Source organism: Leptodactylus fuscus, chromosome 5 (genome assembly GCF_031893055.1).
Source record: "Leptodactylus fuscus isolate aLepFus1 chromosome 5, aLepFus1.hap2, whole genome shotgun sequence".
In the NCBI taxonomy this organism is placed as follows: Eukaryota; Metazoa; Chordata; class Amphibia; order Anura; family Leptodactylidae; genus Leptodactylus; species Leptodactylus fuscus.
Window position 1 is genome coordinate 94,849,124 of NC_134269.1, and position 13,276 is coordinate 94,862,399.

The window sequence follows — 13,276 nt, forward strand, 5'->3', positions numbered from 1 at the left end:
TTAAGGCTATTCCGACATGTTCATTAGAAAAAAAAAAAAAAAAAAAAAAAAAAAAAAAAAGGTAGTTTAATGGTAGAATCCCTTTAAGCTCTATATAGTGGACAGTACAGGATTAGTAAATTCCACCCAGTGTGCCATATCTCAATTGTATATTTTTAGATTGGAGTCATTCTTTGCCATGCTTGTCTCAGGATATACTGTAGTAAAAATCATGGCAATAATCACAGAATAAAGACATCACAACTTATGTTATTACATAATTTATTACATGGTAAATGTTGAAGGTACAAAATTGGAATGATTTTACATGTACATATTACTTGGCTCTTACAAACCCCATTACAAAGCAAAACAACGAGCAAGACATCTGGGTTTGGGTTGGCCCCTTGAGGAACTAGTATATTGGGTCAATATATGGGCTCCCTTTGTTTAACCACTACTTTTTCGAATAAAAACAGCAACAACAAAAATAAAAGTAAAATACATATTATACATATTAGAAGACACCTTCACAGTAGTTACACTCATATGTTCAGTCTTTTCCTTGGAGCTTGTGATCAGATACTGGTAAAAGAAGTTCTTATAAAAAATAAAAAGCAAAGAAATTTAAAAAATTGATAAGCATTTCTGATGAGACCGAGACTTGACTTTAATTTCAATGCTTAAGTCGTTACTTAGAAAAAAACAAACAAAAACCCACACCGATTGTGCTGCTTTTGAAAAGAAAAATGAAGTCTGTCTGGACGTAAAGAAAGCAGGGCTGTAGAGTCAAAATCAAGGCTACCGTATATACTCGAGTATAAGCCGGCTTTTTCAGCACAGTTTGTATGCTGAAAAGCCCCCCTCGGCTTATACTTGAGTCAGGGTCCACAGACCACTGCAAGGAACTGCATAAATTAAACGAAGGGGGAGGTCTTTTAATGCTACCGCTCTGTGATTGGCTTGTCATGTAGGTCACGTGACTGTGATATAATCAAAGGTCTTTAAGCCACTAGAATATAACATCTGCAGATAAGTCAGTGGCCAGGATTCATTGTGTCTTATAGAAGATGTCTGTTGTATCGAGGAGAGGAAGCTACAGTAAAGTGACACACACAGGTACCTGCTGTGCCTATTACTATTCCTATTAATGTCAGGCATTTGGGGTTATTAATTTAGTTTCAGTAACTCCACGTGCCTTACATTAATAACAGTTAACCCCATCATGTCCCTCATATTAACCCCTGTGTGCCCCATATAAGTGTTACTAATATGCGAGACACATGAGAGTACTAATGAAGGACCTTAATTATGAAGATAACTAATTATTACCTCCATATGTCCCACATATCAGTAACTCTTATGTGAGGCACACAGGGGGTTAATGTGAGGGACATGATGGGGTTAACTGCTATTACTATGATCCCCATGGAGTTACTAAGCTGAAATGCACATGACCAGACTTTATCTGCAATGGTGGATTTCCCTCCCTCGGCTTATACTAAGTTTTCCCAGTTTTTTGTTGTATAATTAGGGACCTTGGTTTATATTCGGGTTGACTTATACTCGAGTATATACGGTAGTTTTGGTTGGAGTAAGGAAAAAAAAAATTAACTCAAATTGTTTCAAAATAAAATGATTATTTTATATCATACAATTATGAATATTGTACAATTAAACTCATAGCTTTGAGCATATTTAATTTCTTAGCTATTCAATTAATATATATATATATATATATATATATATATATATATATATATATTTGTGATTCAGCAGAGCTTTAAAGCTGTGAGCCTTATATTAAGGAGTCAGGTTCTGGTAAAATAGAGGAGTCGGGAGTTAGGCAAGAACATAAAATAAAGTAGTGGTTCAGAGGGGAAAAAAAAATCCAGCATTTTTGATAAAAATAACATTTCATCTTTACATTGTTCACATGCAAAAAAACAAAAAAAAACAAACATGATCTGAACAGAGCCCAACCTTGTATAAAACAATTAGTATGGCTTGCTTGATCTAAAACAGATAGATATTGATGCACACCGTACTGCAGCCAGTCTGTAGTGCTATTGTAGCATTTATTACTTTCTGATTCACCAGAAGAATTTTTGAAGTGGAAAATATAAAAGGAGATTCACTAGTAGAGTTTGTGTGGGAAAAAAAACAAACAAAAAACATAAAAAGTGAGGTTTTTTTTATGCTGCCCTTGCCACTTTCCAAAAAAGAAAGTGTGTTAAGGGGTAGGAAGGGCGGAGATGTCACTAGCTGATATCATGTCAGCTAGTGAGCTAGTGTAGATTTTAGGATCACTGCATGACCTGCAAGAGGATGCCGGTCTGGATAATTCCCCCCCCTTCCCCCTACATAGTGAATCCCACCTTCCCAAAAAAGTATCAAACATGCTCACTGATGCCCGATTCACATCTGCAGTCAGTATTCAGTTCAGGGAGTCCGCTTGGGGACCCCCCAAATGGAAACCAATACGTATAAAAAAGCAGTTAGCTAAGAAACCACATGAACCCTATAGACTGTAATGGGGTCTGTGTGTTTTCTGCACAATGTCTGCATGATTCGTGTGTAGACTGCGCGGAAAACACATGGACCCCATTATAGTCTATGAGGTCCATGTGTTTTCTTAGCTAACCTCTTTTTAATGCGTTTCCGTTCAAGAGGTCCACAAGCAGACCACGGAATACCGAATGCAGATGTGAACCGGGCCTGACATGGATGGAACAACTTGAAAAAGAAAATAATGAAACTATTTGCTTATCTATCTGAATAGTATTTAAAATAAGAATAATCTATATAGCAAAGAGCAAATATTCTGGACCGGAAAACAGTGACGGGATGCCTGCACTGCATTAGCATTCCGTCGCGGCTAGCACATGGTATGTTCACACACGGAATCCATTTTCCGTCATGTCAACATACCCTTACATGACATCTACTATATAAAGATCATGAGGCCCAATAAATGACAAGCCAAATTATAGGATTACACTAGTCAGATGGATAGGGGTAAGCAGCAAGTTTTGGTGCTGCTAGATTCCAATAACGTTACTGAAATGGTTTGTGCAGTAGGGTTGGTTTTCTGCAGACTGACTGGTTGCTTTCATGGCATCTTGTGGGTTCCAACAACCATATTTGCTACCATTATCTGCAATGCAATAGTAACATTCCAACCTTATACTTGGTGAATAGAGGTTACTGTGTTGCCCTAGACTTTGTATAATATGACTGTTTGCCTATACAACTAAGTGGTAAAGTGCTTATGAGTGGTCTCCAAGCTCAAAGAGTATTTTCCTTCTGACCTTTTTAAATTTTTTAGAATTTACTCATGAGGAACACATACGTGTCTAGAAAACACCCTTTGTTGCCCACAGAAACCAATCACAGCGCTGCTTTCTTGTAATTGTTGTAATACTGTAATTGTTTGCTATGAGAAACAAATTTTTGGGGTTTTTGACAGTGTCATAAGCCAAGACTAAAGGACTCTAGTTCCATAAAAAAATGGGGGTTTTGTAACCTCATTTCAATCCACCACATAAGGTTTGAGACCTTGATCTCATAGAAATACTACATTTCAGGAATGTATAATAATATTGAGGTTATAACTAAACACAAACAGGTTTCCTCAATAAGCACAACGGGCCTAATTTTCAAACACCAACCATATAAAGGACCGTACAAAGTCACAAATAGCCAACGTATATAAAAAAAGTTTTCCATATATTTTATTTATCAAAATTGTTAAAAATTCATTGTGATCAGCAGATGTAGATGGAACGATAGCAATTACATGGATATATACCAAAACGCAAACAACGGACCAGACTTATAAATATAAAGTGGATAATATATAATAGTCAGAACACACAGAAAAGTTAATAATCGGGATGACATAAGGTAAGTATATTGCAAAAAGGCATCTAATGAATGTATAAATATCTTTTTAAATAACATAAATTCAGATGCCATATGCAGAGGGTTCTCCAAACATATATAAAGCAATCATGATATATTCCTAACATATGCAGGCAAAAGATGCAGTCAAAAGTTTCAACCACTATAATATGGCTTGATTTGAGTAACCAATTGACTACACTAAGGTGTGTGTAAATGCCAACACCTTACTAATACTAAACAAATCCAAAAACGCCACACATGTTAAGTAGTGGAGAAACCATTCAGAAGTTACAATCCCTATATCAGTTAGATCCCATTACCTGTGGTCATATTCCTGAGGAAGCCTGACACCAGGCGAAACGCGTCGAGGCGTTCGGCCCATAGGGTTTGACACTAGCAGCACGGACACGGCTTTAATATGACCACAGGTAATGGGATCTAACTGATATAGGGATTGTAACTTCTGAATGGTTTCTCCACTACTTAACATGTGTGGCGTTTTTGGATTTGTTTAGTATTAGTAAGGTGTTGGCATTTACACACACCTTAGTGTAGTCAATTGGTTACTCAAATCAAGCCATATTATAGTGGTTGAAACTTTTGACTGCATCTTTTGCCTGCATATGTTAGGAATATATCATGATTGCTTTATATATGTTTGGAGAACCCTCTGCATATGGCATCTGAATTTATGTTATTTAAAAAGATATTTATACATTCATTAGATGCCTTTTTGCAATATACTTACCTTATGTCATCCCGATTATTAACTTTTCTGTGTGTTCTGACTATTATATATTATCCACTTTATATTTATAAGTCTGGTCCGTTGTTTGCGTTTTGGTATATATCCATGTAATTGCTATCGTTCCATCTACATCTGCTGATCACAATGAATTTTTAACAATTTTGATAAATAAAATATATGGAAAACTTTTTTATATACATTGGCTATTTGTGACTTTGTACGGTCCTTTATATAGTTGGTAATAATATTGAGGTTACATGCCATATATATATTTAGTATGAGAATAGAGTATGAAATTAGATTACACAAGGCTCTGTCCACGGTAGATTAATAGGGTTCTTTTGGGGTTTCTGGCATTTTTGACAACAAAAATAGTTCAGTCACAGTGCTTTTATCATCAAACCGGAATCCCATTGAAGTCAATGGGCACATCAGGATTCAATGGCAAAAAAAATAAAAAAAATAAAAAAAATCTGACATAGCTTATAAGAAAAACCATGCTACAAGTGTGTACAAAGTCTTAAAGAGATTATAAATTGCCTGAAAAATGTAGTTCACTGTGCATGTACAATAATGTATTCCTTATTAATAAATCCTATTACTTTAAAAGAGTTTGTAACTAGAACCCAGCATATCAACCCAACCCCTCAGACTGATTTTAGAGACTATTAACCTATTTAATGGTGTTTTCTGCATGTATTTCAGTGCCCGTTGCTGAGATATAGCTGCTGTTAACAATTTCCAAAACTCTTATTGCACCATAAATTAAAGGGTTTGTCCCATCTCAAGGATCCTAGCTATACTGGTAGCTTATGTAAATTTAAGACTTTTCCTAAATATATTGCTTTAGAAATTCTGCTTTGTTTGCCTGCTATGTGACCTTATACCTCCCGTTGTTTACAAAGCGCTGCTATAACCACAGACCTATCAGACAAGTGATGCCATTTACTCAGTGCTTTTGCCAGCAGGACAATCGTTCAGCTAACTGCAGTTTTCTAATAAAGCCCAGTCTGTTATCTCTCTATGTAAACACATAGATAACACAGAGTCCATTCTGTACAAGCATCTACATATTATCTGATCTGCATAATTATTGTGTGTCCTATTCAGCAAGAAAGAGGGGGAAGAGGAGAGAAATACAGGAAGTGAGAAGAACAGACACTGCAGCAAGACTGCTGAAACACTGAAATGGGAAAACCCCTTTAATTTGTATATTGGCAAAAATGAGACGTCTTAGCAATGGAGGCAGCGATTTACAAGGGGAAAACAGTGTTTTATTCAGGCAAACTATTTGCAGCCTCAGTTGATATGCTGGCTTCTGGTGACTGCCTCCCTTTAGAACTTAACTAACAATATACCAGTCTATCCTTTGGAAGACTAGAAGTAGAAATGTAATGTATTAAGCATACATTTATAATACTGCTGCATTTACTTGGGTGCTTACAGACCTTAAAGGCAAAAAATTAATATAAAAACAAGAGTTATTGAAATATGTAACATGTAACATAGAAAAAAAAAATAGTTGTTTTTAGGTTATAAAAAAAAGTGTAAAAAAATACTGTAAATAGAAAAGCCTTGGAATGATAGAGAAGCTACGAATACACCATTATTTTCAAAATGTCCAAGTGCTTTAAATTCTAGAAAGATTCACCCAAAAGTGCAAACAATGCAATACTCTTCAGCATTTTTTTTTTACCCTCTCAATTCTTTGCTTAAAGGGCTGCTAAACCAGCGGTCACCAGGTCACAAAAGTGCAGAGTTAGGGGCTGTTCACATAACATTTTGCTTGTCTATTCTTCAGATCCGTTTAACAGGTCTTCTAAAGATGGATGCAAACAGTCATCAGTTTACATGGAGTAAATGCTATTATAAAAAAAATAGAAAATAAAAATCAATTTTTTTTCCACAGAAATGTTCACCAATGCGTAGTCTATGTAAACTGATGACCATTGTTTGTATGGAATTGAATGAATCTGCAAGACATGATGTGAAAGGCCCTTATATAGAAGAAGTTGGACATACATGTGATATAACCGTTGGCCGACAGATGTTTCTCTTGACGTCACCATAAAGATATTGGTTCAGCTTAGCGTGCATGTCATCTGAATGTAAGGAATAAGTCACTACGAACCGCCGCTGGCTTATTGTCCTGCAGTAACAATTCTTCTGGTTCCGCTGAACTTCTCTTCTAGGTATGGACGCCTTTATTTTATCAACCTGTGGTATACAAATCCTACGGGTTGTCCACTAAATGTGGCACAGTATAAGATTACAGCATTGGGGATAGTTTGAAGTCATTTGAGTGGTCCTTGCCTTAAGAGACAAATATAAAAGAAAACGGCAAGTAAAAACAGCTCATCTTTTGAGGACCATGTCTGTGAAGGTTATCCAGGGTATTGCTCAGAGAGTGCATGAACCATAAATGGATATCAGGTCCACCAGCATGAAACAAAACCCACATATTTTTTTAATGTAACATCAAAAGCTGCACTGTAGTTCACACTACGCTTAAATGTTTCAAGTGGATTTGGCTCTTAGTCTAAAGTCAGATGACAGAGGTACAAAATGGCTGTGAAAAAAAAATGTATGGAGGGATCCGAGAAATGGACCAAAAAAAAAAACAAAAAAAAACAAAAACCCACTGACATAAGGCACTCATTGTTCACTGTTGTGTGAATGTAGCCGTAACACACAGAGGGAACATTAAAAAATGTTTTTGTGCAAGTTGGAGTTTTGCACACAATTGTGACTTTTTTAATGTTGACTTTGCCACTTTCCTGAAAGGACTGGGCAGGTTTATAATCATTTACATTTGTTTACTAATGTCTAAAACAAATTCCGAGCAAGAAGTCACATAGCTTGGTAGTTCTGTAGTCCAAAAAGGGATTAAGGCTCAGGTATTGCCAGGACAAAGTGCTAAAATAAGCCAAGGGTCCATTACTCTCCCTATAATTCCCTAACAGAATGACCTAGTAATCCCTAACTTCAGAGCCACAGCCCTAGAACACTCCAGCCCTGACTACAACCTGAACAGACCACTGAAGTCCTGCATACTTACAACATGGGGTCACCATGCAAACTGTTATTGCGCACACCAGTTGTACATAACCCACTAGGCTGACTGGAGGGTGGTTAGTCACTGCATTATTCAGGGGTAGTGGGCGCACCTATAGGTGGTGCAGCAGTAGCAGTCACTACTGGACCCAAGAGCCTGAGGGTCCCCAAAACGTCCCTCTGACTTCAAATATGTCAGTTTTTTTAAATGGCACAAGATACATAGGGACCACATGACTGATTTTGCACTAGGACCCAGGGATTACAAGTTACGCTTCTGCTCTTGACATATAACCATGGTGATTTTTGACCAGATCTGCATGGGCACGGACTCTTGTGTCTTGTAACTGACCTGACATAAAGACTTGATATTACTTTTGTAATGACTTAGTCACCATTCCTATCTCTTACTGGTGAATCCTCTGATGAGCCTAATGGATACATTTAATGAGACTTATTTTTCATAGTCAGCACCTTAATATAGTCATGCAGTGAGGTTCTGGTAGATAGGGATTTCAGGAATAACTCGGCCTTTCTATTAGGGTATTATAGGGAGAGTAACAGTCCCTTCGCTCATCTCAGCACTTTGCCCTGGCAGCATATGAGCCTTAATCCCAGTTGTTTGGACTACAGAACCTATTCACAATCCAGTTTACTACTGGACTTGTTGCTTGAGTGTGTCTGACATCTTGTATGAATATCAGCCACAGCGCAGACATGGTAAAAAAATTATTTGTATTATCTTTACCATGTATAATAAGGCTTGTGCCTCATCATAAATGAGGCGCATGCTCCATCAATGTATGTATTATTAAGACCAGAATACTAAATGTAAATTATTATGTTGGTTATTAGGAAAAATTGGCTTAAAACGTGTAAATGTACTGTCTGTAGCAATGCAGCTTTTAACATTTAATGCTAAATAAACTTTGGATCTTATCTCTTGGTGATGGACCTTCTACCAATCTGTGGTTAGAAACACACAATATTTTATCTAGTGTGTATAATCCTGAAATGTTTGAAAACATGGAATAAATGCATCCAGATGTACAGCAAATACGCCAGACTTTAGGTTTTGTATCCCTTTACCATCCAGGCGCTATGTAAATTCTGAGACATCCTGCTCTAGTCGGCAATAAATGGCACTTTTCTTCAGAAGCATGGAAATACGCCCAGCGTTATTTCTCCATTATTGTTTCAGTGATCTCCAAGATGACAGTCTCCATGAAGTCTTTTAACCCTAATTATCCTCATCATCATCACTTATGAATTCTCTCCTCTCTGGATTTGTCTCTCTTTCCCGTATAAAGTCAGCACGGATAGCATCCAACTCAAACAGCTCCAACCTGACTTTCTCTAAGTGATAGGTTCGACGGTTACGAATCTGGCGTAGAGGGAATGGATTCATATCCCCAAAGGCTATGTTACTTAGTTTCCTGTAACAAAGTAGTTAAAAATGTGTAAAAACCACTGTCATGTACATTATGTCATCATTTTTAGTTAGCCATTAATAAAAAGGTATCAACTACTGAAGACTCCTCAAAATTAATTTTCTTATATGCATTTGCATACTATTAATCCAATCAGTCCAGATGATATACAAAGAAGGAACAGAGTAAAACTCACCTTGCATCCAGAATAGTGCGGCTGAAGTATCGCAGATACTTAAATATGGATGTAGAGTCTCGAAGCTTCAAAATCTCCTCCTCTTTATATTTGAACAGACTCAAAGCAAAACGAAAAATGACCTAATTGGTGGAGAGAAAAATAATACACATGTATTATATAAATATACTGTTAATGTACATAGAATGCCGCATACATGTGCACTACAATAAAACTGGGAGCAGCCCCCCCCCCATCAAAATCAAATTCAAGCACCAATACAAATTAGATGGCGGACAACTGCTAGTCTCCACTCTTCCACGGACAACAAAAACTGCAGTTTTGTGGGAATACATAGATTCAGATTCAGTATAAAACTGTACTCGCTCTATTTAGGAGTCAGTGGTTGATAAATGGACAGCCTTCCCCACATCAGTGTGCATACAGAGATAGTGGTTAACTCCTTAACAACAAATAATGTACAGATAGTTACATAGTAGATGAGGTTGGATGAAGACATCAATCCAACAAGTCCAACCTATAACTCTACAATCCCCTACAGTGCTGATCCAGGGGGAGGTAAAATGTCATAACGTTGTGCAGGGAGTATGGAGAGTGCCCAGGAACAGATACATCCAACACCCTCGACAAACAGCCACTAAGTATCTGCACCGACTGTGGCTATTAATTCTTTAGATGCCATGGTCATCTAAACGGTGGCAGCACAATACTGGAATCTATTGCCCCTCCATTCCCAAACAATCTAAGAGGGAAATGATCCATTGCTTTGGCAACTAGGAACCTACTGAAGATTCCCAGGTCTGTTATACAGAAGATCTGTTACACACAGTTGTAGGCAGTGTGTAATAGAATGCAGGAATTTTACAATATATTGTAATACAGAAGTATCTCAGTACATTGTTAGACTGATCAGACCCCTTTAGGAGGGCTTTAAAAATCAAAGGTAAATGCATTAGTTGTTTTTAATTAAGCATTTAGAAATAAAATTATTAATATTGTTATTTTTAAGTTGACATGAATTATACCAGAAATCTACATGAGCCCCCAACTGGCTAAATTTCAATTTTTTCCCATGAGACCTCACAAGCTGCGCCAGAATTATTGAACAGTCAAAGCCACTTAACAATTCAGGCACCTCTCACTGTAGGAAATGCCGGTCATGATAAATTCCCCCATCAAATATATTTATGTTCAAAAATGGCCAATGCAAATCCATAAATTTGGAATTGAAAAAACAAAAAAAAAAAAACCAAAACACTAAATAAAACAAAGTTGTGCTAGGTTCACACTAGTGTTCAGGCTCCACCCGATACTCCACTTAAATTGGAAGAGAAAAAACAAAAAACTGGAAGCAGGACTTCTCTCTGTTGATTTCAGCCTTAAAAAAAACAAACAAACAAAAAAAAACCAAAACAAAACACACATGGCAGAAACCTGACAGACCCCATTATAATTTAATTGGGGTCTGCAAGTTTTCGTGGGTAACTGCTTTTTTAAGCAGAGAGTGTTTCCATCCTAGCGAATGCTAGCGTGAACCGAGTGCTATAGATTTGAGATGGCTAGAAGTGAAAAAGGAAAATGCAAAAAAAAAAACAGAAATACAGTTTAAGGCTAAAGGCGCCATGTAGTGGGCTGCAGCAAAAAAGTGCTGTGGGAAAAACTGCGGCAGCAATGCATCATATTTTTTCCTTCAGTACTTTTCACAAAAAGTCCATAGATTTTCTGCTTCAATTATACCTAAGGGTGCATTCACACTACGGAACGCAGGCGTGTATCACAGCCGTACACGCCGGCGTTACAGCAGGGCTGCCGAACACTTCCCATTCATTTCTATGGGAGCCGGCATGCGAGTGCTCCCCATAGAAATGAATGGGCTGCTTCTTTCACTGCGAGCAGTCCCATTGAAGTGAATGTGAAGTGCCGGCGTATACGGCAAGCTCTGCTCATGCCGAGCTGTACACGCCGGCACTTCCCATTCACTTCAATGGGACTGCTCGCAGTGAAAGAAGCAGCCCATTCACTTCTATGGGGAGCGCTCGCATGCCGGCTCCCATAGAAATGAATGGAACTGCTTTATACGCCGCTTATTCTGAACGTGTTTTACGTTCAGAATAAGCTTCAGTATACGTACGGTAGTGTGAATGCCCCCTAAAGGAAAACTGTAGGCATAATGGACATTCTGCGATTTCTAAAACTGCAATGGTTTTGGAAATTGTAGCTTCCCCGCAATGTGTGGATGTGGCCTTGGCCTGATCACTACTTAGGACTACTAAATCAAGAATGAGCAGGGTGGCTCAGTGACTTCCTATGAAAATGATCATAGTGGGTGATGTAGGTGATGATTTATATGGCAGCCACTGGCTTCTCTTCTCCACAACTCTACCTGCACTTTAAATCATTTGTGTATGGAACAAAAGTGCATTATAAACACTGTCATTATCATAGCATTTTCCATGAACTATGCATTAATGTGGAAGCTATTCTAGGTCTACAGCATGTTCAATCTGACAGATAAACACTACTGTGGAAAGGAACCCAACATTGAAACAGATGTAAATGGAAACAAGAACAAAGTACAAACTAAAGTAATGGCTCGTTCACATCTGCACCCGGTCTCCGTTCTGCAGGTTTCCGTTTCCTGCACAAAACAGAGGCAGAGACAGAAACCTGCAGGACTCTTTCATACCCACTCATTTGAATGGGTTTGAAAGATGTCCGTCCGTGAGCTCCGGTGAGCGTTTTATGCTCTCCGCCGCGAAACAAGTTTGTTTTTTTTTTTTTTTTTTTTTAAATCGGACACAGAGTCGGACATGCAGTACTCTGTGTCCGATTTTAAAAAACCGGTTTCACGGCGGAGAGCATAAAACGCTCACCGCCGGACCCGCTCTGACAGGTTTCCGTTTTCTACATGCAGAAGACGGAAACCACAGAGCGGAGACCGAACGCTGGTGTGAACCTAGCGTAAAGTAATTGTAAAGTGTGTACATTAACTGTGAACAAGCTATCGAAACATCCTTTACAGGGGATTTCCTGTGCCAAACAGATGTCTTTGTAGCAGTAAAGTGTATATTTGCTTGTGAAAGAGCAGTGAAAGTGAAAGTCCTTAAATAGTGATTTCTTTGCATGGACTTCAAAAAAAAAAAAAACCTACATTAATCTAAGAAAGATCTAGAAGGCGAGACCTAACCTTGTGTTGAGGATGTAAGAAGGACCTTCCAAAATTACAAGAAAAAAAAAATAAAAAAATAAATAAATATATATATATATATATATATATATATATATATATATATATATATATATATCTGAACAATTGCATTTTAGTGGTTCAGTAAAGACCAAGTGTAGATCAGTCAGCTTGTATACTTGAAGTCAGTCTGATTTTTGTTTGCCAGAGTAGCAAGAACTAGGTTGAAAACTTTACAATCTGCCCACTTACCTTAGATCCTTCATATAGGAAAGTGTCCCATATTCTGAAAAATATGTCACTAACCACACTGTCTACGAATACCACCAGGAACCAGTTAAATGTGATCAGTGTGTAATCCACCTTGTGCTGCTCAAAGTGAGCGCTGAGACGTGGCAACTTCTCACTCATCAGATCCCTGAAGACTCTCTGATCCACCTGTATGAGATAAAAGACGACATGGTTTTACAGTGGCTCAATCTCTACACTTATTTTACCATAAAACGCAATTTCTATCAAAGCAGTTGATTTAGAAAATGCGAATTGTTCAGGACTGGACACCATATTTAATAACCCTCTTGCCTCCTTAAACATGGTTTTCAACTCATATGATGATGTATTTCTCAACTGCCCTGAGATATTATGGCAAACAGAGGAAGCTACACTGGAATTACTGTACATACCACCATACCCCAAAAAGTGCTCCTCCCTTCACCCTTTATATGGAGTGCAGGCCTCAGATTTCTTACTTTAATAGAAACCTTTTTTTCTCCAGC

General features: G+C 37.7%; 1 protein-coding gene across 1 annotated transcript in view; it reads right to left on the reverse strand.

Annotated features, from left to right (window-relative positions):
• Positions 1-8,651: 8,651 nt before the first annotated feature.
• The window catches only part of TBC1D2B (TBC1 domain family member 2B), a 34,906-nt gene continuing 30,281 nt past the window's right edge, over positions 8,652-13,276 (reverse strand). The window contains exons 11-13 of the mRNA XM_075273813.1: positions 12,753-12,938; positions 9,314-9,435; positions 8,652-9,123 (exon numbers count right to left, since the gene is read on the reverse strand). Coding sequence (XP_075129914.1) covers positions 8,928-9,123; positions 9,314-9,435; positions 12,753-12,938 — 504 coding nt within the window. The 3' untranslated portion in view covers positions 8,652-8,927. The remainder of the gene's footprint in view (positions 9,124-9,313; positions 9,436-12,752; positions 12,939-13,276) is intronic.